The following is a 27,355-nucleotide window of genomic DNA, read 5'->3' on the forward strand; positions in this document are numbered from 1 at the left end:
AAGGCTGATTATTACCTCACTTTCACCTTCACATGGTGGTGCATTCCTGTTAACTTTAGCACTTACAAGTTGTGTGCTGTTGCACTGCTAGTGTGTGATCCAGACATATAGTCATATTGTCTCTTCTCCTCTCTTCAAAGGAGTGACCATTTTTCACAGCTTTGCTTTCTTTTTCCAGTTGCTTCTGTTAGTTTTCTCCCAAAAGGTTGATTCTGTTCATCTGGACGTTTTGGGACTTACTTACCTGGATGATTGAGCATGCATCAGCACTGTTAGTTTTCTGTTTTGAAACTGGCTTTTCTGTTTATTCCCGTCTGTCGTGCTGTCTGCATGTGGATTTGCCTTCTTCTTTCAGCAGTTCTCTTTAGGGGTCATCACAGTGGACCATCTGCCTCCATCTCACCTTATTCTAGCATCCTCCTCTGTCACACCAACCTTCTGGATGTCTCCCTTCACTACATCCGTGTGTCTTCTCTGTGTTGTTCCTGTTTTCCTCCTGCCTGAAAGCTCCATATTCAAAACCCTTCATGCAGTATATTCACTATCGCTCTTTTGCACATGTCCAACCCATCTCAGCATCTCTGCCTTTTTTTTCAAACTGCTCGACCTTAGCTGTCCTTCTGATACACTAATTCTTAATTGTGCCTGTCCTGGCCAAAAATCAATCTTATCATCTCGCTCAGCCTCTTCTTTCTTTTTTTTTTGTTAGTGCCACCATCTCCAAACGAGACTTTATATGAGATCTCACTGACATTTTGTAAACATTTCCTTAATTCTTGTGGGTATCCTTTTATAAGAATCATCCCTGGCAATTATCTCCACCGACTGCATCTTGCCTGCAATCTTCTACATGTCTCTTATGCACCGTGCGCTGATTTAGATGGTTGACCACAGGATTTTAAACTCATCTACCTTCACAAACTTTGTTCTCTATATGTTCACATTTCAGCCTGTGTCCTTCTCATTTGCACACATGTTAACTCAACTTACTATTTTCTATATCTTCATTGTATAGCTAATCAACGTTATGCACCCGTAGTTGTCATGGCTCTGCACATCACCCATATAACTGAAAATTGGCGATAGTGCACGTAGTCCCCATTCACATGGGTTTTTCTATTTCTGTAAAGACCCTATAGTAAAACATGTGAACAAATTTAACAAGATGGAATTCATCTGTTAATCCTTATTCTAATTTGAAATGTAATTTAGGAGTGTGTGCTAATAAACCACCCATATCCGTGTTTTTAATGTACAAACTGTTTGATTATTTTCCTGCTTAATAAAGAATTGAGCTTGGCAACCAGACTAATGTACATACTTTCTTCTTATCATTAACATTTCTTGAGCGCTGTTTAGGGATGCACCGATACCGATACCGGTATCGGGTATCGGCCTCGATACCACATTTTCTAAAGTACTCGTACTCGTTAAAAGTCCCCCGATACCGAGGACCGATACCACGGTCTGAGACCTGTCTATGTTTGAGCGGCATGTAAGGGGTTAATCACAGGCGCTGAGTGCCCGCCCCCAGGCCCCGGCTGCAGCTCAGAGCGGGGAGAAGGCGAGGCGAGACATATCAGCCATGTGGAACTATTTCAAAGTGAACGAAGACACAAAAACAAAGGTGGACTGCAAATTGTGCTCAGCAAAATTGTCCAGAGGAGGCTCTAAAGGTAGCGCATTTAACACAAGTAATTTAATCAAGCACCAAAATACCAACACGACAACGAGTACAAAGAGTTTACCCACGCTTATTAGCACAGAGGAGCATAGCTGATGCTATAGCAGTGGGACGGAAAATAGTTGGGCATTTTAAACATTCCGCCTTAACCTACTCCCGCCTCGAGGACATTCAGGGACAGCTCAACCAGCCAATAAAGAGACTGCGGCAGGACGTACAGACGTGCTGGAACAGCAGGTATTACATGCTCCAGTCCCTCATTGAGAAAAAGCGAGTGCTGGGCGTGTATGTGTCCGAACTCCCTGACTATCTCACCGCTCACCAATGGGCTCTTATGGAGACGACTGTTGCCATCCTCGCCCCCTTTGAGGAACTAACTAAAAAAGTGAGCAGCTACGATGCACTAGCCTCTGATGTCATCCCAGCTGTGACTGTGCTAGTGAGACTTCTAAACAAAGAAACAGACGAACAAATTTAAAATTAAATTTTGTTTTTTATAATTATTTATTCTGTAATATGTTGCATACAACATGCTTTTCATTTTAAATAAATGTTCTTAATTCCAAACTAGTCCCTTGTTTGTTTGTTTTTTGTTAAATTATAGGACTAAAGCTGTTACCTGCAAATTTAAATGTTTTTATTAAGTACTCGTTATCGGCGAGTACTGAAATGCAAGTACTCGTACTCGTTTCCAAAAAAGTGGTATCGGTGCATCCCTAGCGCTGTTTTGTAATGGAAAGAAGGTTCCCCAGCTGAACCTGCCATTCAGCTACAGTTTTTCTGTGTGGAGTTGAATGTTTTCCATGTGCCTTGTGACTTTTTACCAGGCACTTTGGGTTCCACCCACCATCCCAAGGCGGGATACTTGAGATGTTATTTCAGTTGGAGAAGTTGAAATAGCATCTCAAGCATGGCTCTCTGACTTTGTGTTAGCCCTTTGACACTGGTAGTTTGTCCAGGGTGTTTTCTCCTTCTCATCCATTGTCAGCAGGGATAGATTCCTGTCCTCCAATGACCTTGAATTGGACAAGATGTTATGAAAATGGATAGGATGAAGAAAGACTTGTCTCTGCACACCCTAAGTCTTCAGGGGCTCTAGCCCTAGTAGCCAAGTAGTATAATGTACCTGTCTTTATAAACATTTTACTGGCTTTAAAAATTAAGAGCAATTGAATTTGCACATAGTTGATTTCCTTGGTTAAGTCAGTACAAATATTTAATTAAGTTCTGATCAGACCACCTGTATGTTTTCCCCTTTATTTCTGTCTGTGCATAAAGTTGTTATAGACCACCTCAAATAAATAAATCAACTCCAAATACCTACAATAAACTATGTAGGTAATATCACAAATTTTCTATTTGTGTATCTTTTTCATATTTTGACTCTTCTTATGTTCCAAAATTTTGCCAAGTAGGCTCATAGACTTGAATAAATTTTAAGGAATTTGTGAATGCTGGCATGTGTAGTAATTGTGGGTATCACAGATGTTAAAACAGTATGTTGAATTAAGCCTGTGAACTCTGATGAGACCTGAACGCACTCATACGGTGCTGACGGCACACAGGCTTACATTAATCCCACAAGAGACCAAAATTACCAAGTTAAAAACACCTAATTTTAATTTGATGCAGGAAAGTGTGATTCTCCCAACTGAGCTCAAGGAATACATTAGTTATGCCATGTGTGCAGTACATATGGCTTATTTAACACTTAATCATTTAGACTGGTGTGATTTCCAACTGTCACAGTGGTGGGGGGGGGGGGGGGGGGGGAGACCAGAGAACCTTGATGAATTGTTAATGCTTCTAATACAACTGCAGTAATCACTTGTTTTGTTTATGGGGCTGTTCACAGCAAGGAAGGTATCACTTCTCTATTATTAGTGAAGGGCTGTACAAATTGCTTGCAGCTGTCTTAACTCACATATTAGCAGTCTTCAAATCTAACACATGTTCTCAGAAGATGAAAAACTTTGTGAGTGACTCTTACTGGACATCTAATTCCTTACTTTAACATTTTGTAAGTTTTATGGCAAGATAAATACAATGTAGACTGGAAGTGTATCCAAATGCAACTTTAAAAGAAGAGGAGAAATAGAGGGAGTAGAACTTGTTCAAAGTTAAAACATCATTTTTTTATGTAAATGATTTCACATAAGCTGTCCAACGGAAACTTTCCTGTTTCAGACTAATTAGTGCGTGGAACCCTGACGTTGGAGCAAAGATTTGATATGAGGATGTTTTGCCTAAACTTACACAGCATTGGTTTGTCACTCCAAAGAGATCCAATGCGTCATTCTGGAGTGGTTCATTATCCCCTGTGTGTTAACTTAATATATTCCTTCTCCATTTATAGTCACTATAAACTTACAATACAAACACAATGTAAAGGCCCAATCCCAGAATCTTAAAACCCATTTTTTCTAAACAGCCTATGACAAGTAAACTTTTTTAACACTAAGATAAGCCAGTGGAGACAAGACAGGGAACTTGAGAGAGAGAGCAAGGAAAAGACACAAGTTTGAGCACTTTGATCCTGGCAGTATAACACATTATTTGCTCTCATTTCTTTAATTTTATGTATGAAAAATGAACAAAATCACAGTTTAACTGACATAAAATTCTATTTTTGCACAAAAAAGGCAATTTCCAAAATCTTAGCATATTTAACATGGCATTATGTGCAATAATTCCTTGAAAACTTGGAAACTGGTTACCTAAAGTGGAGGGCAAAAGACGAAATGGCAGTACTAAGAAAAATATCTACAGTAGGTAAACAGTATCTGAAGGTCGTGTCCTTAAGAAACAGGAAAAAGAAAATCAACAAAGATTTGACATAGAGCTGATCCATCCATTTCTTACAGAAGCCTCATCAGAAAGTGTGTACATGAGGGAAACTGTCAAGAAGCCATTCTTAATCAAGAGTAATGGGTAGAAAAGGCTGAAGTATGCCAAATTAGACAGGAAGTGGACTGAAAACCAGGGAAAAAGTTGTTATAGAGTGATAAATCCAAACTTGATTTTTCTGTTTGCTATTGTAAGCTGTATGTAGAGGCGATTATGAGAGAGGTATAATACTGAATGTCTACAGCATCTGTAAAACCTGTTGGAAATGGAGATGAAGACTACTTAAAGAAAGTGTGAGCTTGCCTAACAGAGTTCATGTTGTGCTGAAGAATAAATGTGGTCATACCAAATACTGACTTCCAAGCTTAATAACTCTTTGATGTTTGTTTGTTTTTTTACCTTAAATACTGCATTTCACTATATTTTGTTTCAGTATTTCAATTCACTAAAACCATTTCCAAACTAAATGTGGAAATTTGGAAGAAAACAAAAAATAAATAAGAGGTGGCTCAAAACCTTTTTAGAGTACTTAAATTAAATTTTTACAGTGACATTTGTATTATAACCTGTAACCTGTTACATTTTTTTGTCTATCGTACACTTAAATAATATTAATTAGCCTCTGAGTGCTAATATACTGGTATTTAAAACTGTACTAATCAGAACTAAACTAACAAAAAACAAATAAATAAATAACATTATTTTTACATGTAACACTATTTTTTAACTAATTAATCTTACTGTGCAGTTCAGACTACTGATTGAGTTCCACCTTAACACAAGCAATTTGCAATCATGGTTTGCTCAATGTGCATTAAAAAAGAATGTTAATTTTTCTCTTGTTTGTTAAGAGGTTTCAATTTCATGATGTAGCTTTATATTAGTCACAGAGTAGTGAAGGAAGTCAGCAGCAGCCTGTTCCCATTCCCCTCCTGCACAACTTTTCAAGGCTATGTAGGTCAGCTGTCTCCATGATGGTGCTGTTGTAAGCCATGAGTTAAGGTCCTTCATTGTTTATTCTATCATGTCACTGGAAATTATCTGTTACTGCAGAAGTGAAGTATTAGGAAGACAAAGCTAAAAAAAAAAAAAAAAATCCGGCTGCATTTCCTGAAAACAGTAAAAGCTACATAAATCAGTTATATAATTGTATTTTCTAAAAAGACTCATTTTTAAAGACTGAACTCAAAGGCACACAGTTTTCCCATTATAACCTCTCAACAGTTATAAACATCAGTGGGAGAAGTGACACTGATAAGTCACTTTGCATCTTATAAGATGATTTTCCAACTTCTACAAAGTACTTTTTAAAAAGCAAACAAACCTCTGCAGCACAGACTTTGGGTAAAACAACTTTAATGATCATGAGCTTGAATTTGAAAGGATTTTTGCTCTCTTTGATCTTTTATTTCCAGTTCACCTTCACATACTCCAGAGTCATGAACATTTATAATATGCAAAGTATTATCCATTAAACCATAATCCATGTGAAAGCTTCATACCTGCTTGGCACCTTCTGACCTCAAATGCTATAAAAAGCAGCACTGGTTGGGTCTACTGGTCCTCAGTAAAAATATAATTTAAAAAAAAGGGAGAGAAACACCTTAAAGTGCAATTAAAGCTGTTTTAGTATGCAATTTGCACTGTAAACAAACTCTGCTATAAAATGCATGGTTCCATCCCCAAAACATATGAAGGTGTTATGGGTGAAGGAGGCAGTAAAATATCATAACCATTTGCAAAAGGACTAGTATGTTCTTAGATAATCCATTCTGCTTCTTTTGACAAAAGATAAAAACCTGAGGAGCTTTTTCCCCAACAAATATCCTCATACGGCTGAGATATTACCCCTGCCTTATCGCAGAAACATAGGGGCAGTGCTTTGATAGATTGTGGCTCTATAAGAAATCTTTATTCAGGGAGTGACGGTTTAATCCATGTAAACCTCTGTCTGTGTCTAACACTTATCTTACCATTCACTTTTTACAAAAGCCCAATTTAGCACTCTTCTGGAAACTTTACACCACTTTTTAATTAGTTGCCATTTGATTTCATTTTTCAGCTAGAATTCGTTCTGTAAGTGTCATGTATGCTTAATTTCCTAACAAGTAACTAATTGCCTCGAGATTAGTTTTTCCAGTCATGGATGAAAAAATCTGTTTCCCTTAAAAAGCTTCACTCTCCACAAGACTTATCTTTTGCACAAATTGCATGCCTATGGACGTGATAAGAACATGCTGTGCACAATAGAATGATATTACATCAATTTGGGAAATTATGTTCATTTCATGTCATTAGGCTCGTTAGGAGAGGCCGCAGTGTAGCATAAAGATCACACTATCCATTAGGGGTCAAACTCAATGCCTTCAAATGAAATAGGATCCTTAATTGCATATAGTAAAATTGGCTAATTGTGCAGCTAAATCATTTAGAGAAAGTAAAATGATTTCCTCCCCTGAGGCTGTTTATTGACTTCGACATCATCAACTATAGGAAAGTTTAAACTTGATTAACCAAAATCAGTTGCAGGACACTTAATGGATGGATTGGTCAAAAGAGATTTTCTTCATTGGATGGAGGAGATTGAGAGAGACATCACAAGCACAAGTAGAAGGCAAGGCAAGTTTTACCTCTCATCTTAGAGCCTTTTTGTCAGATGGGACCTCTCGTATGAGAGTTGAAACATCTCCAAGAACCTAAAATGAAGTCCAGTTTCCTTTAACTCAAGTGCTTAATACTACAGTGACCTGGATAACTGAGAACCTACACATGGAGCCTCCAGCTTCTTCACAGTGGACCTCAAATTGCCCTCAAATCCCCCCACTTAAAGTGCTACATATGTCAATTTAAGAAACAACATTCAGTAACACTAACGAAAAGACTTTGTGAAAGTTGTATATCATAGTTATTTTGATTAGGCAGTAATAGATGAAGTGTGCATAGTCCAAACATCCCACAGTCTACATTCCAGTTTCATGTTGATCGCTAATAAAACTGAATGCTCATTAGCCAGAGAATGTTTCTGACTGACAAAGACAACGCATGCTTAATTGGTGATGGAAACATTGTTTCTAAACTAATCAACAAATCATTTTTGCTAAATAGATGAACATTGCAACAATTTGCCACAGAGATTGAATCAAAATATGTTTTGGCTGAAAGAGGAAAATGTGGTAAAGTACATTTTGACCCTACCTGCTTTGTAAATGCATACAGCTTTCAATCTTCAACCAGCAGATGATTCAACCATTTAGGTTGAGGCCAACATCGTCCGGAGAATGACTCCATGTTTTCTGTACTTTAAATTTTCACTTGTTGAAAACTGTTGCTGTTTTTCCCTGATAGTCAAATGATTTTGATTCAAAACCTCAAATAGAAGAAACAGAAAAGTAGCCACTGGATGTCAGTTTCAGGAAGTTCTCTGCTTGGCGCTCAGTGAATGATGTGACCCTTGCTTGGGGGCCAGCCTCGGGCTCCTCAAACATGCTAGAAAAACTTCTGTGCCTGTCTCTCTGTTTCAATCAAATTGTGAAAAATGACAAAAGCAAGTCAAGTCTGTTCTGTTAGCAGAGGGAAATGTTGAGCAAGGAAACATGGAGGCAGAAAGAACGAGGCAGACGGTTTTTATAGTCATGAGTGGGGGGAGTCTGAAATATTCATTATGTTCCCTTTGTCTTTCTCGAGAGCATCGTCAGCATTTCTGAGGCAACCAACATTGAACAAGAGCATGTCAGAAAAAAGTAGTTAGGGCTGGGTAGTGCTATAACATTTCTACAGGTTCTGATATGTGTTTAATAGGTTTTGCTTCCTGTAATAACCTAAATGAAAGCACACTGTGCTTTTTATCAAAGAGCTGTGTAAAAGCTAGTTATGTTAATTTCTATGTGGAGGCATTTGACAAAAATGGCAAAATCCAGAAACCACAGCAAAATTGTGTGGACTGTTTTGGGGATTGAATATGCCCCTGGATATTTTATCCCTGTGTGAGCCCGACAAAGGCGTGCCTGTAATACACTAATTGCTCTCTCTACCTTGCTCGCAGGAGAAAATCAAGCAGTGAGAGCAAGAAAGAGTTGGCCAGTTCTAATATATGAATGTGAAAAGCTAGAGAAATCAAAAATTGACTTCATCACCTTTTCGACTTTGAGTTGTGTTTTCAGAAATGTCCGGTCTGTAGTAAACAGCTTCTGAAGAAAGGCTCCACAACACCCATTAAAATTGAAAAGTCGACAATGAAGTGACTCCAGTGGATATTAAGGATATCGAGGTTGCATCTTTTTTGTCTGTGTTCTCTTTCTAAAAAAAATAATAATAATAAAAAATCTTGAAAGGAAAAATATTAATGGAAACTAGTGATGTGCGATACCACTGATTTCCTTTCCGATCCGATACCAAGTAATATTCAGGGTGGTATCGACGATACTGATCCGATACCGTTACTTTGTACAAAAACGTATTTTATTTATTGTATCTCAAATTATAGAGTCATAATGATTACAGGACATCAGATTACTTGTTCTTATCACTTAATAATGCAGAGTTCATCATATAGAAATAAAAAAAACTGAAGTTGTGCGCTATTTGAACACGTTGCCTGCCTGCAGCACTAAATGACTCCATGAGAGACGTCTGTCTCGCCCTAGCAGCACCTGTCCCTGTCCTCCTCTTCAGTTCACCTCAACATAATCTCGTCATATTCTGTGATATGATTTGCTCTGAGGTGTTTGACAAGGTTTGTGATGTTGCCACAACCATACATGCCAACCCTCTCGATTTTTCCGGGAGAATCCCAAATTTCAGTGCCCCTCCCGAAAATCTCCCGGAGCCACCATTCTCCCAAATTTCTCCCGATTTTCCACCCGGACAACAAAATTGAAAAACCATATCGCAGAACTCATAGCGCGGCCCAGCCAATTCCAGTCTCTAACAATGTCGGCAGCAACTTAGTTTTAATATTACTCTTATTTCTCTTCCTGGGTCGCAAAAAAACTTTTAACATATTTTCAGGTGAGAATGTAGCTGTGTAAACTTCAATTCAATTCAATTCAATTTTATTTATATAGCGCCAAATCACAACAAATGTCGCCTCAAGGCGCTTCATAGATACAGAGAAAAGCCCAACAATCATATGACCCCCTATGAGCAAGCACTTTGGCGACAGTGGGAAGGAAAAACTCCCTTTTAACAGGAAGAAACCTCCAGCAGAACCAGGCTCAGGGAGGGGCGGCCATCTGCTGCGACCGGTTGGGGTGAGAGAAGGAAGACAGGATAAAGACATGCTGTGAAAGAGAGACAGAGATTAATAACAGATATGATTCAATACAGAGAGGTCTATTAACACATAGTGAGTGAGAAAGGTGACTGGAAAGGAAAAACTCAATGCATCATGGGAATCCCCCGGCAGCCTACATCTATTGCAGCATAACTAAGGGAGGATTCAGGGTCACCTGGTCCAGCCCTAACTATATGCTTTAGCAAAAAGGAAGGTTTTAAGCCTAATCTTAAAAGTAGAGATAGTGTCTGTCTCCCGAATCCAAACTGGAAGCTGGTTCCACAGAAGAGGGGCCTGAAAACTGAAGGCTCTCCCTCCCATTCTACTTTTAAATACTCTGGGAACAACAAGTAGGCCTGCAGAGCGAGAGCGAAGTGCTCTAATAGGGTGATATGGTACTACAAGGTCATTAAGATAAGATGGGGCCTGATTATTTAAGACCTTGTATGTGAGGAGCAGGATTTTGAATTCAATTCTGGATTTAACAGGAAGCCAATGAAGGGAAGCCAAAACAGGAGAAATATGCTCTCTCTTTCTAGTCCCTGTCAGTACTCTTGCTGCAGCATTTTGGATTAACTGAAGGCTTTTCAGTGAGTTTTTTGGACATCCTGATAATAATGAATTGCAGTAGTCTAGCCTGGAAGTAATAAATGCATGAACTAGTTTTTCAGCGTCACTCTGAGACAGGATATTTCTAATTTTAGAGATGTTGCGCAAATGGAAGAACGCAGTCTTACATATTTGTTTAATATGTGCGTTGAAGGACATATACTGGTCAAAAATGACTCCAAGGTTCCTCACAGTGTTACTGGAGGCCAAGGTAATGCCATCCAGAGTAAGAATCTGGTTAGATACCATATTTCTAAGCTTTTCAGCGCCGAGTACAATGACCTCAGTTTTATCTGAGTTAAGAAGCAGAAAGTTAGTGGCCATCCAAGTCTTTATGTCTTTAAGACATTCCTGCAGTTTAACTAACTTCAAATATCTGAGCCGACCGACACATTGTTTTCAAACCCCCGCGGTCTTTCGCTACTCGGGTTAAACAAGATATATAAGTCACTTAGATAACTTAAAAATGTTATTGTTTGGCTTTTTCACTGTTTTATTTGTAAATCAGTTTGGCTGAGATTAAAGTTATTAGATTAGATCAAATTAAATTTAACTTTATTAATCCCTTGGGAGGGTTCCTCTGGGTTTTCACACAGCTGAATAAACGTCAAACAGAAAACTGATTAAACAAAGTGTGAGACGGTCGAGAGTTTACGCCAGTGCCCGGTTATATTTTAGATAGCAAGGAGCAGACGGCAGTTTCACTCCACCGAGGGAGTTCGTGACGTACTACCCGGTTTTCTTTAGACCGCGAAGGCCGGGTCCTCAGGTGGAAGCAGCGTCTGAATTTGGACACCCCCGCTGTTTCCGGACATTTAACGTATTTTATCCGATAAATAAACACTGTAAAATGTATTTATCCCCCCAGCAGCCCTTTTGAATATCTCCCTAGTGTGGCCACACCTCACGTTTTTGCCACATGTATCGCAAACCACGTTTCAGCTTCTGTGGAGGTAAAATACGTTCGCACATGACTCCAATTACGCTCAGCCATTGTTGTGAATGCGCACGCCAAAGGGCTGCGAGACAGACAGCCGTATTTCGCACATGACTATGAAAGGCGGAAGAGGAAGTAGTTCCTTTGAATGTAGACAATCCGAATGTTATAGTTTCTTTCCACTGTGTTTCTGTTAATGACAAACTACAAATTTACCCAAAATTACTAAAATATCGATATTTTAATGTGAGAATCGATTCTAGAACATAAATGATTGGTATCGGAGGAATCGATATTTCAGGATCGATCCGCACATCACTAATGGAAACACTCCCCCCCCCACACACACACACATTAAAACTGTTTAAATTAATCTTTCACCTCATAATTCTACCCATAATGCACCATAATGACAAAGTGAAAACAGTTTACTTGAAATTATTGCAAATTTAGTAAAAATCAAAAACAAGAAACTTAACTTACACAAGCATACACAGCCTTTGCTTAATACTTTGTTGAAGCACTTTTGGCAGCAATTATAGCCTTTAGTCTTTTTGGGTAAGATGCTACAAGCTTGGCTCACCTATTTTGGAGCAATTTCTTCCATTCTTTTTTGCAGATCCTCCCAAACTCTCCCAGTTTGGATGGTCATTCTCCAATATTTCCAGAGTTGGGGAAATATTGGGTTCAAGTCTGGGCTCGAGCTGGGTCACTCAGAGACATTCACAGAGTGCTCACAAAGCCACCCCTTTGTTATCTTGGCTCTGTTCTTAGTGTTGTTGTCCTATTGGAAGATAATCCTTCCAAGGTCCAGAGTGCTTTGGAGCAGGTTATCATCAAGGATGCCTCTGTACATTGCTGCATTCATCTTTCCATCGACCCTGGCTAGTCTCACAGGTCTTGCTGCAGAAAAACATTCCCACTGCCATGCTTCACTGTACGGCTGTATTAGCCAGATGATGAGTGGTGCCTGGTTTTCTCCAGATATAAGACTTGGCATTCAGACCAAAGAGTTCAATCTTTGTTTGATCAGACCAGGATATTTAGGTGAGCTGTCATGTAGTGGCTTCCATCTGGTCATTATGCCATACAGGCTTGATTGGTGAAGAGCTGCAGAAATATTTGTGGAGAGGGGGGAACCTTCCAAAAGGCCAGAGTAACACTGGAAATTGTAGAAACATCTCACAGACGAACGCAAGTGAGTTTGACTTTCATGGAAAAGGCTGTGATTAGCTGTGGATTATTATTTTAGTTTTTAATAATCTTTGTAATTATGGTATGTGTAGAATTTTAAGGTGAGAAATGAATTTCATCCATTTTGGAATTAGGCTGTAACATGACAAAATGTGGAACAAGTAAAGCACTGTGAATACATGCAGATGCACTGTACATTTATTGTTTGCAAATATATATACCTCAGACCTCTGCACCCCTTTATGGCTGCATGTGCTCTGTTTCCCTATAACTGCAGTGGATGGCCAGCAAGTTTCTACTAGCAACTATGAAATCATTTTTGAGACCTTATATTTGAATTTATTTGAATAACACCAACACGGAAAAAATAGATATGCCAATGAAATGTTCTGTAGTGTTTTACATTTGTACCCGAGATACTTTAAATGTTCTGGTCAGTGTTTCACCTCAGATGTGAAGCGTCAACATCTGTTTGCTCTGGATGAGGCTGTTAAACTTTGTGAAATGAGTCCGATACAGGTCGACGAGTCAGTTCACTTTTAACCAATATGAATGACGATTTGCTGAGAATATCCTTAACTTTTCTATTGGTTTCAATGCTGTGTCAGTGTTAGTGAACCTTCTAACATTGTCAGACTCAGGGAATTAGCAAATAAACTCTTACAAAGTGGGAATTTAATCAATCTGCTTATTACAGGAAAGTGTGATTTTTAGGATACTTGAGCCTAACATTAGCTAGCATAAAGGTTCATCATCAGTTAATATTTAGCCACCTTGTTGTCAGCTGTTCAGAGCAAGAAGGGTCATAAGCATGTTTAAGCATGCTGATGCCTGTTTTCTGACTTCAGTTCAGGAAATGAGGCTACAGGTAAGGAGGAAGAGGATAAGGGAATACATAGTGCAGTCAGACGATCAATAGGATGAGAAAGAGATGAAAGTCTAAAATTATAAATCTTAAATAGAGAGGTGTTTAGTGTTCACCAGATTTCCCATTTCTTTCTTTCTTTGGGAATTCTCACGAGTCTCCAACATTATTGGGGTATAGATGGTTAACTGGATAAGTAAGTACTTTCCTTTTTCTTAGTTAACAAGTGAGAAGTCAGCCTAACAACCACATAAAATAAACAAAACACATTGTAAGCTCATTTTGCTGCAGGTTTCATTGTTGCGCATATGGCTGCCTCAGCACCATCCTCTGTGTGTTGAATCATGAATAGCATTGGTAATGCCTCCCACCATGATAATTCCATGCTGTGCTGTATATCCATGCTTGGAGGAAAAAGACAAATGTACAAATTTTCACATATCCACTTATATGGATTTCAGGACTTTATTGAGCATTAAAAAATATACAACAAGGAAAATATCATTTTCCTTTCCCCATATTTATGTTTTTCCTTTTCAAAATCTGATTTAATGCTTCCAGATGAACGACCCATGATCCAAAGGGACAAAATGAAAAACAAAATAAATAAAAATAGAGCAGTCCTTTTTAGTTCAACAGTATAAGTTGGAAACCACTGAAACAGTTAGCATATCTGTTTGTTGATATCCTTCACTGAAAATCTGAAAAAACGGATTTCAAACAGATTTGGTTTGAACAAGACTGAAATCACAGACTAGGTCGTCACATCTGACTCTGGATCTCCGTAGAGTTCTGCTAGTTTCTGGAACTGGGGTCCCCAGTTATCCAGATAGTTAAAATCCTGCTCCGAATGTGTGCCGGGTGAGTCTAAAGGACTGACGGATCCTGTAGGTGAGCCCTGACCCTCGTAAGCGTAGGTCTGAAGTGAATCGTACGGCGGCACGCTAGTGTCCATGTCGGCCTCCACTAGTTTCTGCTTGATGAATTCATGCACATCCACCTCATCCAGCTCCACAGACGGGCTGCGATGGATGCGGGGCGGGCCGCAATGTTTCCTCCCCTCTGGGCGAATGTCCCGTCGGAACTTGAGCTCCTCTGCGGCAGCCGGGTTACGAAGAGCGATGATGTCGAAAGCCTCCGTGTCCTCCTCGCCACCGCCCTCGTCATCATAGGTGACCACATTCTCTCTAATGTCTTCTTCAGAGATGATGAGGGGCTCTTTCTTGCTCCGCCTTAGAGTAATAAACAGGACTACAATTGCTGCAACACAGAAAAAAAGATGTTTTGCAGTGTTAGTGCTAATCACGGTGAGGACAGTTAAAAGATGCTAATGTGCTATGTGCTAATATCTTTTAAAAAAATTCACTGCACCAAAGCTGTTTTTTTTTTTTTTTTTTTTTTTGGCATATATACAGTATATAATTTCCACCAGGATGCTTAAAATAACACAGGGCTAAAAAGCTGGATACCAGTAAGAAGCATTAGAAGTCATTAGCAATGAATCCCTGATTATTATTTGAATGCTAACGATTGACACGGTGGCGATGTGCACATTAGAGTCATTGCTGCAGCCAATTCAACCTCATATTCAATCAAAATGTCCAACATTTCAAATATTTTTCTCATGCAATGACCTCTAAGTTTTATGTGAATAGAAAGAATGTGCCTGCTCATCTACATTAAAGAAAATATGGCCTGATGTTGCCAAATGTCTGCACTGACAAATAGCTTACAGTGTAAAATATATTTTCCAACTCTTAATGAAGTCATGAAGTCAAGTAATACTTGATAACGTGCTAGAGTTTGAAACTTAAGCTAATGAGAGTTATGCTTCTTTGGGTTAATGATGACCTCTTAGCAATATGTTAACGTGAACATTTATTTAATAAAATGGCTTCAGTGAGGGAAGAAAATTTTTACAGCAGTGCAATATCTAAAAGGAGTTCATTAAGTTACATTAGCACAGACAAGTGAGATATATCAGTATTACTGCAGAGCCGAATGGCCTTCACACTGAAGCTGCATTGAAAGCTACTAGGAGAAAAAACATAATGTTTCACACCAATAATGTTTTTTAAAAAATAGTGCATTTAGGCATTGCATATCTAACTGTTATATTCTACATTCACCTAAAAGCAACACACTATTGTGTTAGATCGGCCTGTAATGATGAGGCACCTAACGCATACAAGGTGAGAGATGGGAAGGTGATGTGTTGGATAAAGAGTAACAGGATTCAGCTTTCATAACCTCAGGGATGCACCGATGCATTTACCCGATCTGATGTATTTATTCAAGTAAAACATTTTGTATACATATTGCAGTAGATTCGGCATGCTGTAACTGACTATAAAGCAGTTCTGTTGTCAGTGTACCTCAAAACATCCTCTCTTCAAACTTGAGTTAGTCAACCACTGGAGACTTTATTCCAGTAGTTCAATTTTGTAGGTAAGAAAAAAAGTAAAACCAAAGTGCAGAGTTTCATCAGAACTAAAAAAATCTATACGTTACACAAAACACCGTTTTATTTTTGCAACTTTGTAACACTGCTTGGCTTCTGATTAGATTAGATCTATGGATCTGAATTAAACTAGCCTCCTTAAGTTAAGCATGAGGACTCAAATAGCGAAATGTATAAAGAGACATTTTTTCATGTCTTTAATATTTGATTTTTTTAATGGCAAGATAACAACTTTGGTGCAGTGAGACACACACACAAAAAAAATCTGTCTCACTATACCCTCATACACCTGATGAATAAAGTGATTACACTCAAATTCATTAAAAGTTTCACCACTGAGTGTTTTTTCAAGCTCGTGTTTTAATATATATATATATTTTTAAAGGGTGATTAATCTGTACAAAACCCCCTAAACTTTATTCCACCTGGTGCTTTGCCCAAGTGGGGTTGTAGAGGGTGAAAAATGCAATTTGTCTGGGACAGTGCTTATCACTCAGCTTGTTTAAAGCAACCAATTACACAAAGCCACCATGTGACTGTGTGAGGCAACTTGGGAAAATCACTGAGCAGAAAAAGGAAACAATTTATTTTTTGATTATTTATTTAACTGTGTCATGCACGTGTTGTAGCTGATACGGTTAAAACTGTTTTGCACCACGTCTCTCTTGCGCTATCTGCACTTTAATGCCTCGCTGTGATTTAGAGGTAAACAACCTTAGCATACAGTAAAAATGTTACTGAGACTCTGAGAAAATGCACCTTTATTACTTGCTGGTATTTCATACACCAGACAGCACTCTCCACAGTTCATGATCTACTTGCATTTAAAGTATATTCCTGTCCACTGTGGAAACTATATTGGAATACACTTTCTCCATTAAAGCTTCATAATGGGCTATTCAGGTCATTCCATGTGGCTAGCCTATACCAGCTATAGGGTATATGTGTTGCTCATTATACCACTCATGGCACTGGAAGCACTATTTGAGTCTACAGATTTGTGTCAGTACAGTAGAGACTGTTGCACAAGTCACATTTATTATGTGATTATAGGAGATTATACAACAAGACTGTGTTGTATTATAAAGTTAGGTTTCTACAGTAGTATGTGAAAGTCTTTAGCCGTTGGTCATTTCTTAATATTTTGTTAGAAAAATGGGAACTAGGTAGAGCAATATGGAATACAGCATATAAGGCAAAAAAGGATTCTAACAAGCTTGAAAGTCAATAATTGGTATGAACACCTTTATTTTTCAACATGGCATGAACCGTCTTAGACAATCTTACTTGAAATTTCTTTAACTAGTCCTCAGGAATAGTTCTCCAGGCTTCCTGGAGGATAGTCCAAAGCTCTTTTTACTCTGTTCTCTGTCAAGATGATCCCAGAATGGTTCACTAATTTTGAGGTCCAGACTCTGGGGAGGTAAATCCATGACTTCTGCACAGCAGCCTTTCTGTTATCCTCCAGTTAGTTAACCAGTTTCCTTAACTTTTTAATGACATGCTGGACAACATGCCAAGACACTCTGAACCTTTGGCTAATTGGTCTTTGAAAATCACGTTGTTGTGAAATACTATGTTACGCCTGTTAAACCGTGTTATCTGTGGACTTTTTCATAGATTCAACTAAAGCACAAATAGTTTGTTTGTTTTCCTTTTTTGTGTGATCCCTCCTAAAATGATCAGGTACAAGGACTGGACTGAAAATGAGTGAAATAGTTGCAGTCAGTGTCCACAGAAGCTTATTGCTCAAGACCAATGGACCATATGTCTGGCTCCTTGGAAGCAAGACTAAAGAAATGAAGAGTAGCTTAGAACTTTTGCCCTGTGTGATATAATAAGTAAGTGGAAACTCATAAGCATCAAACCAAAGGTCAAAGAGAGCAAAACTTGGTTAACTGGAACATTGCTACAGAACTTCTATTATTTTTATGGATCAATATGCAAGCCATGGAGTTCATTAATTATATTTCAAATATGCAAGACAGGCTTTAAAATCATTATTAGAAAAAAAATGTGGTTTGTAAATAAGAGATGGAGTCCTGAGGGAAAAGAATGACTCAATCAGACTAACACTGACACTTTGCCTAGTAGCCATTGTATTTGTACTAAAATGAAAGGCAAGTTTCAAGGCTTATTACATAAAATAAGATGCTAAAATGAACTTAAATCTTACCCTTGAAATGATATTTATGGTAATCTGTGTCAGTACAAACTCATAAGAGTTTAGATATCAAGGAGGCTGTAGAGATTATTCTAAAATTCCTCATTTAACCCAGCTAGTAAAGTAATAGTGTACTATTTCCTCCATAGTGAGTTAATATTAGTATTGGAAACTACATCCAAACAATGATGGGCTTATGAATATTTTAAGCTGCGTAAAGGTCATTATCAGCTGAATCATTAGTTTGCATCCCTTTCTGGTTTGCTGCAGGCCTAATTAAATGGCTTATTAGAGGGCACAGAGATAAAGCACGGACATTAATCGGACAAACAGAAAACAATCAGCCACAGACAAGTCACACTGACAAGCAAAGATGAGCAAGAACTGAAACTGTGCGCGCTGCGTGTTTAGGCGATACACTGATTTGGTACCACTTCTCTTTACTAAACAGCTAGCTATAGTTATGTTTTAAAAACAGATTTTTGTATTTTCTGGTCCAAGGTTTATAGCATATTCATTAATGCACATTAATTAGCTTAAGCAAACTCTCAAAGGCTGCAGAGAGTTTCAAAATAATCAGTGCATGCACATTGTGTTGCTTTCTTTGACTTAGGATACTCCATGTGTACATAAGCTCTTCCTAATTTGCACTGAGGTCTGATCACAATGACAGCAATATAATGGAAGATGATTAAAGGCCTGTGAGTTTATTATGCGGTAAATGTCGAGATACATGTTGCATGCTAGTACCAAAGCCTAAACACACTGAGATGCTTAGCCTGACAGTACTGGGGGAGAGGAGTGTATGACATGCAAAAGAAGTCTCCCAGTGCAATTAAAGAAATGAGCATATCACGTTTAGAGAACGCGCACCATCATTTCAATCCGACATTAAGCTACTTCTTCATTATATTTGGTAAAAGAGAGGTGCGAGGTGCCACATTTTGAGGAATGGTGAAAAGATGTTGAATTACGAAAAACGACAAAGGCAAGAAAAATGATGGGAAGGTAAACGGAGTGGAATATATTTATTTATTTTTTTGACTGGGACACACTGACAAAATCTCAAATTTCTTCGGGTGACCCTCTGTCGAGAGGCGCTACGTGAGAGACAAAGAACCTGAGACTAGAAAGTGTGAAAGCAAAATACAACACAGGTGAAACACAAAAAGAAAGCAGGTGTGATATTTTGTCTCTTCCTTGTTCTCTTTGCTTCTCTGTTCAAAACAAGCTCTTTCTTGTGCTGATGATTAGTGATTCAGCATGTGTCTCTCACTCAAGGGTTTGCACCAAACAGTGGTGATGGCCTTTTGTTCATCTCAGCCAGAGGCTGGCATAGAGGACGAAGAAAGCTGGTATGAATATGCATAACCTTCATGCACTAATGTCCACAGACAATCAGTAAAGAGAGGAGGGGAGAGGAGCATTGATGAACCTTTGTTATTACATAGTTTTTCCTAATCATGTTCTGATGTACTTTGGTTTGCAGCAATCCTCACACCTTTAGTAAATTCAACAATTTTCATTCAATCTTCTGTTTGAATTTTCAATATATGTCAAAGATTTTTTTTTTTTTAGTCTGACCTTTGATGCTTGCTGTCCAACGTTCTAAATTCATGCGGCCAGATCATATTTCCAAGTTTATATATAATCACTTACTGTCACTGCAAAGAGGGGTTGCCATAGTAACAAGGCATGCATTTTCATCGAAGACATGTTTTCTCGGTGCTGTGACAAGCTGGCAACACCAAATAAGCCCTGTGTAGTTTCACTGTATTTCTGATGGTTTTATATTCGTGGCGCATAACACATCCTTCACACATGAAATCAGCAGAGTGGTATCTATGTTGGCTGTCACCATATCCTCCCAAGCTTGTCCTATGCTCTTCTAGTCACAACATGCAATGTCAAACACTTTCCCTGCAGGGAGTGATGGAAGGATTAAAAAAAAGAGAGATTTGATTGTAAGTAAGACAGAAGACTCAAACTAAATTCCCAATTTTAAAGAAATTGATTGGATTCACATTTCTTTCTGAATCGAGTTGCCTCAGACGAAAAAAGTTCCCGTCTTCAAGTGGCGCAGCGTCATTCATAATAGCCTGTCAGTTGTACGCACCGCCTCTCTCTTCTCGTATTGACCCTACAATCATCATTCCTCTCACCTTTTCCTCTCTTTGTCCTTCCCATCTCCTTTTTAGTCACCTTCCTTCTAAACTCCTCTTTGTGCGCTCTCCTTCTCTTCTGTCCTTCACATGCTCTTCCTTTTCTTCTAACTCTCTCTACCCTCATTCCAGATTCTACCTGTGTCCTCACACGCCTTTTCATCCTCTGCCCTTGTCATAGCTTTTCAAAACCTCCCACTCTTCCTTGCACTTCTATGGTCCATCTCCTCCATCCATGGCCTCCATATATTTGCCCCCGGGCAGTGCCCCCCTGCCGAAGTCCCCACAGTGGCTGTCCCAACTTACCCAGCAGGATAACGATGCACAGCAGGATGGCAATCAAGGCCCCCGTGCTGAGACCTGCTGATGATAGGAATGCTTCGCCTTGGCACATCCGGATCCTGCCATGGCGCTGGCATGGGCACACCCGCAGGGTCAAGGTGCTGGTTCCGCTCAGCGAAGGCTCCCCACCGTCCCACACTACAATGGGCAGCTCGTAGAGCTCCTGTGTCAGGTGGTTGAAACGGCGCCGTCTTGCAATGATGCTGCCTGTACTGTCTGTAAAAGAAAAACAAAAGTAAAGAGTTAATAAAAAAATTGGTGTCCTTGGTTAAAAAGACTCATTCTCTGGTTCCTCTTTTTAGTCAGATGTCTCTTCCTGTGAAGTATATAATTTCCTGTTTATGTATAAGTGTCATTAGCTAAACACATCAAAAAAAAGCATTCACTGGGTATTGTGAATGCTTTTTCTTCTTCTTTTGAAGTATTCGAAGCTGGTCGATTTCTTACAAACTCTACAGCTTTCCTGTGTGCCAAAGCTAATTCATTTCAAAGGTATTCATTTTCTATTTTAATGTGCTGCAAAAGAGCAGATCACCTTGGCCCTTGCAGAAACATTTCTGTTAATGAAACATGTTACTTAGATAAACAAAAGTAAAAAGGCTGGGGAAAAAAGCAAATGAGGTAGACTTCTAGTAGGTTCTATAGCCAGGCTGAGCAACGAAACTGAAGCAAATGAGAAGACACACAAAAAAATAATATTTGGAAATTACATTAGTACTTTACTAACCTTTACCCTGAATGTACCATTTTATAATCGTGTGCACTCACCACATCTATTGGACAAACTGGGGAGTATGGTAGAAAATATTTTAATAATGAAATTACAGATATATAAAATCTAAGGGCTGGATTTACAAAGCAAAGTAAATTAGCAGGAGACAAAAATTCAAACAACATCTTCCAACAGTACAATCGTCTTTAAACAAAGTTTGCTTTCAATGAGTCAACACCATCAAAGTAGTGGGCCAAAATATGAGAAGAACCACTGAGAAAGCAAGTCATCTATTAAGAAAAATACATATACAATATAATGTAAGCTCAGGTTTACTTGGTGTATTTCTCCCCTGGAAGAGTTTAGCAATTCAGATCAATGAAAGGTAATTGAAGGAAATTCAATATGAATTTGATAGAGAGCAAATTCTTCTCAAAGAAATTGTATTTGAGCTGTGTGTGACTTTGAGGGTTTAGAAAGTAATTCTCTGGATAATACTGGAAGCTCTGATAAAGATTCATATGCGAGGCTTGGTTTTCAAACATTCAGGATGACTAAGGCTACGTTCACACTGCAGGCGAAAGCGCATCAAATCCTGGGTTTTTTTGACCCTATGCGACCCATATCCGATCATGGTGTGACAGTGTGAACGGCACAAATCTGATATTTTCAAATCCGATCTGGCTCACTTTCGTATGTGGTACTGAATCTGATACATATCCGATGTTTTAGAAAGCGACTGCTGTGTGAACGGTCAAGTCGTATTAAATACATCTTTTACGTCACTGACACAAGACAGACGCCAATTATCAGCGCCGGAGAAGCGCCAGAGAAGACAGTGCAAACGCTTCCTGGCCATCCCGTGTAGATGTTAGTGAAACTGTTAAGAAGACAACGTTGGAGAAATGTGAACATTTTATTTGTACTGTATAATCTGCAGATTCTGACAGAAATCTGCAACTATCCTTTGAAGCACCGCTCCTCTAAAACAGCAATAAGGATCATTATTAGGTTGTTTACATTATTATGTAAATAACAAAATAACTTAAAGCAAAAATTGGGAAACGTAAAGTCCGAAGTCTTTATATTAAGGGCAATCAGTCAAACAATACTGTTTGCTCTGAGTCTAAACAGAGCGCGTTGTGTGTGAAGTCTTCTTTTGCGCATGCGGGCCGCTTTGAGCGTTCACACTAGAGCCCGTTTGCTGTCGCATTTTATTTGTAGTGTGAACGAGCAGACAAAAAAATCGGATTTGATCAAAAACTCTGAATTGAGCATTAACACCTGCAGTGTGAACGTAGACTAAGTGAAGAGCAACAGGACGGGATTCACCCATGCCAATAAAGCACTTGTTTTGATGCCTCTGGCATTCCAAAAACAATAAAATTGCCGTAAACTGCCTACAGCAAAGGATAGTAAATCAGGTTTGCATGACCAATTGGAAAACTCTCCTTCCAAGATTTTGAGCTCCAAAAAGAAAACTCCCAAAACGGCCAGCTGCATAAATACTTGTGTCTACGCCTTTAATCTGCAAAATTGACACAGTGCCTTATTAGTAAATTCCATTAATAGATTTTTAATGGGAACAGAGGGTTTTGAGGTGGCATCAGTTGCAGATTATTATGCAGATATTTAATTATATGCTGCACCTTCACCAAGCTTTAGAGATCTTTTATTTTTAATTCCTTTGGGATATCAATAACAACTTAGCTGCTGCTGGTATAGGTGTGTGCATAACGACAAATACATATTTAAAATATGAGCTACACATAAAACTGGATAGTTATATTGTATTGTATATTCGATTTGGAAAAGGAATTTCCCCTCTTCCAGTGTAAGAGATGCATTGCAGGTTTAAGTAACAACTTAAGTGTGATACATACTAGTAGGGCTGGGCTATATCATACCGTTCACGGTAATACCGGTGTAATTTTGGGCAACGATGGGAAAATGACATATCGCGATAGAATATGGGTAAAAGGCGCATGCGCAGTGCCTATGTTTAAATACGCACATGGCGGCGACGCAGAATGAGAAGAGCGAAAGCGGATCGTTAAATGAAACGGATGAACCAGAACTGGTTTGTAAAATGCTGCAACTTCAGTGGTGTGGGACTGGTTTAGCTTTTGTCCGTCAGATAAACAACAAAGCACTATTTTTGGTAGTGCATGCTAACGGGTCGTCGTTATTACCGTGTTGTTTGGAAAATATGGCACACTTAAAATCAATCCTTTGATTTTTCTGAAAATCGACAGTGTCCCTTATAATCCTGTGTGTATGAATTCTGGTTGTGTTTACTGACCTCGAAACGATTTTATGCACACGGAGCTCGAAAATCTGTCAAATGTTTCAGTACGACTTTGCTAAGCTACGAAGCCGCACCGCTTGATGGATTGTCAGAGCATTACGGCTATCGTAGGGAGGAGCCTCGCGGAGTGATGCATGCTGTGCTTCAGCATAATATTACGGTATTGTGTGTGTATAACCTCTTTTTAAGTTCTGTGGATATTATACATGGTTATGCTGAGGATATGTCGGCCAGTTTCCACTGGAAATGCCTTTTGGTTAAACTGTCAGCAAGGAATTTGTATTTGCACTGTTACATTTTTATATAACTTTAATGCACATAACAAACAGCTGCTTGTTTGAGTGAAAATACATTGATGGGTTCTTTTGCACTAATAAAGTTGTGGAGTTGTAAAATATTTTGTCTAGTATCAATTATATCGTCAGTTATATCGTTATTGCAAAATTTCAAATGTATATCGTGATAAATATTTTTGGTCATATCGCCCTGCTCTACATACTAGTGCAAATCTTAATATTTGGCGATTTGAATGTGAAGACAAACGTGCACTGGTGTGCAAAATCTGGAAACATTAACAGATGTAACATGAACACTAGGACAGCAGCATAAGCAGGACTTTTAAGGTACTGCACATAACTGGGCGTAAGGCATGTAGGTGCATAATAACGTAAAGATAATGATGATGATGTATCAAAGTACTATCCTTGAACAGAACCAGCTTTGTCATCCCTGTTCATTTTAGCTATATGGATGGGTGAATCAGCTACCTGGATGAATAACTTGGGCCTCACATGACTGGCTACCCAGAAACTAGCAGATGACACATTGCATGCTGATACATATTCGTGCAGTATTTCAGGTTTCAAAAATGCTGAATCGTGCACAAGGGCAACCTTTTCTCTGCACTCAGTGAAAACACCTCCGCCATGCTGTACTATCGCTCTGCTGCTCAGAGACCTCGCCTCCCACTCCAATCTCTGCTCCATCTATGAATAATTATAATGATCGACAGTTGGAATGACAACACGTACTTCAAGCTTTATTAAGTCAGACTCGCAGTATCACTGTATCAGCAAGCAGATGGGTGGGGGTTTTGAGAGAGCGCAGCGCGAGAGATGCAAATAACAAGAGAGAAAGATGGAGAAGTGGAAGATGAGAGCTGAAGAGAGCGATGCATGGGGATGTATGGAGGAGGAGTGTATGCATGTGTGAGCCAAAGGAAGGAGTATTGAGGATGGAGAAGGAGGCTAAAGCAAACAGAGATAAACAAGCTGTGTAAGTGATGTTCTCCAACAGAGCTTTTGCACTTTGAAGCACAGTTCCACAGCAGCATAGGTCCTTGTACAGACCACAGCGACGAAGTTCGCATCAATTATGTCATGCTAATTTCACATGAAACCTCCTGTCATCACAGGTGGGTGGAGGAGAGCTCTGTGCTTGTTGATTAATACTGCAGCGAGAAGGGCCATCTGCAAGCACAGTGAATCCACGTGAGAGGAAACACAGTACTCTTTCGTAAAGTCTCAGTTTAACCATGTGGCGTCTCCAATACCATGTGGCTTTTCTTGCAGTACATGACAGGTGATCAAACAGCAAATGAGAGAAGTATTAGGAAAGTAATATTTTGGCAATCGCTAGAAAAAAAATGCTTTTTTTCTGGTGTCTGCTACAGCATGGTGAAAGCCTCCTTACACTGGGTTTTAAAATGGCCTATTTTAATTTTTTTTACTTTACCAGAAGCATTAGCATGATGTTGGTTATCACTTACATAACTTTTGTGCCACTTATTCATTCCAGTCTCTCCTTTTTTTGAGATAAGGCATTTATTATGTCTCAAGAGGGCCTGCAGCATCCTACGGGACGGTACACACCCAGGACACCGGGTGTTTAAGCTGCTGCCGTCCGGCAGGAGGTTCAGGCTGCTGAGGTCCCGGACAAATAGACTCAAGGACAGCTTTTACAACAGGGCAATAGCCCTGATCAATGCAAATAGCTGACCTGATTGGCTACCTCCCTGGACTTTTTTAGGGGGGAGGTAACAATGTTTAAAACAACAATAACAATAATAATATTTATATTTATAACAAGGTGCAATAATAATTAATGTGCAATAATAACAGTGTGCAATACAAATACACTTATTCTTTTTTTTATTACTAAGTTATTATACTGTGTTGTGTTGTTTGTGTTGCGTTGTGATGTGTCATATCGTGTCGTGTTGTGTTATATGTAGTGCCGACGTAGGACAGTTTTCCAATTTCATTGTACTATTGTACTATGTATGACTGTGCAATGACAATAAAGAGTTATCTTATCTTATCTTATTATACAGTGCATCAGAAATTTTACAGCAGAAAAAAGTAAGTTTCATAAAATGTGGTTATGATAAAATTTAAATAGCCAGTTATTTAAACTTTATTATTGCCTTATTTTGCTCTTAACCATGAAATGACAAATGACAGCATTAATACTAATCATTAGTTATGACACTGCTGCTGTGACATTCTGATGGTATCAATACACACACACAGTATTTTATGATGCACTTGTAATTATTTAGAAATCGCTAGTGTCAGTTTGTCCCCATTTGTGCTGTTGTTCTGTGAGAGATGAACACAAGTTGTGTTTTGACATCTAAGGGTTAATAATGATTAATAACAAAATAAAAGATATAGCGAAACTGTTCTCTAATCAAACAGATGAAAACTGCAATTCACTACAATGTTACAGGTTATTAGTCATGGTTATTATAAAGACCTATCAAATACGTTTGGTAGACATGCAGAGATGATCGGGATAGTGTCACGGCGGGGTGCGCCGGCGTGAAGAAGAGGTAGACCCAGATGCAGACACGGTGGAGACAGAACTAGGTTTCCAAAAATAAAGCGAGCCTTTATTGTGGCTGATGGCATGACAAAAACACTAGAGAACACTGAAACTGGGAAAACTAAGGAGACCAAGAACACTGTGTAACCTAAAAAGACTATGACACTCTGTGAAAGACCTATGAAGAAACTATGAACACAGAGTAACTAGGCAGGCTATGAAACAGTGACACAATAACGGAAACTATGAAAAGATGAGGATAACAGACGATCTGACCCCGACTGAGCAGAAACACACGGATTAAGTACACATAAGGAATGATCAGGGGAAGCGGAATCACATGGCGAAAACAGCTGACAACAATTAACATAATGACAGGACAGGGGACGTGAAGCTAAATACAATAAACAAAAAACACAAGGATCCTTCAAAATAAAACGGGAAACATAACGAGACCCAGACATGACTCGAACTAGACAAACAAAGAAAACTTGGACATGAAACATGACAGATAAACACGAAGACTTAACACAGAAAACTTCACACAGGGATGAGACCAATGGGGAGCTTGATAAATCATGAATTAAAACTGTAACCTAGGCATGACAGAATGTAACTAGATAAACTGAAATGAAACTAGACTGAAAGGAATAACAAAAACATCAAGAAACTCAGAATACTGGGTTACATGACCCAGGACCATGACAGATAGTTAGTGGCAATGTCTTTACTCAATAATGAGTCTATTATCAACTCAATTATGTGCTCGGGGTTGTATTTTCCGATTGGTAATGTTCATAGCGTGAATAGGAAATCCTTGTTCTGATGCTCTATAGAACATATGAAGTGTGCCTGAAAAAATAAAACAGAGCTAAAATAAACCAACAATAGACACATGCGACGCAACCACATCTCTGCAGACTTCACACTTGCCTACACATGCACTTAGTTGGATTCCTTGTGAACTTTGGT

General features: G+C 38.9%; 1 protein-coding gene and 2 long non-coding RNA genes across 7 annotated transcripts in view; 1 reads left to right on the forward strand and 2 right to left on the reverse strand.

Annotated features, from left to right (window-relative positions):
- Positions 1 to 27,355, forward strand: part of LOC146511680 (uncharacterized) — a 302,155-nt gene that overhangs the window by 191,576 nt on the left and 83,224 nt on the right. The window lies entirely within an intron of this gene.
- LOC146511682 (uncharacterized) lies at positions 1,000 to 10,776 on the reverse strand. The gene is made up of 2 exons (XR_014876154.1): positions 1,957 to 10,776; positions 1,000 to 1,844 (listed from the first exon to the last, which is right to left on the reverse strand). It is a non-coding gene; the product is annotated as an uncharacterized LOC146511682 (long non-coding RNA).
- The window catches only part of LOC146511683 (cadherin-18), a 198,378-nt gene continuing 184,862 nt past the window's right edge, over positions 13,840 to 27,355 (reverse strand). For all 5 annotated transcript variants that reach the window (XM_085173055.1, XM_085173056.1, XM_085173057.1 and 2 more), the window contains exons 11-12: positions 20,502 to 20,753; positions 13,840 to 14,668 (exon numbers count right to left, since the gene is read on the reverse strand). In XM_085173055.1, the coding sequence (XP_085029181.1) occupies positions 14,163 to 14,668; positions 20,502 to 20,753 (758 nt within the window). In that variant the 3' untranslated portion in view covers positions 13,840 to 14,162. The remainder of the gene's footprint in view (positions 14,669 to 20,501; positions 20,754 to 27,355) is intronic.

Source organism: Neolamprologus multifasciatus, chromosome 9 (genome assembly GCF_963576455.1).
Source record: "Neolamprologus multifasciatus chromosome 9, fNeoMul1.2, whole genome shotgun sequence".
NCBI lineage: Eukaryota > Metazoa > Chordata > Actinopteri > Cichliformes > Cichlidae > Neolamprologus > Neolamprologus multifasciatus.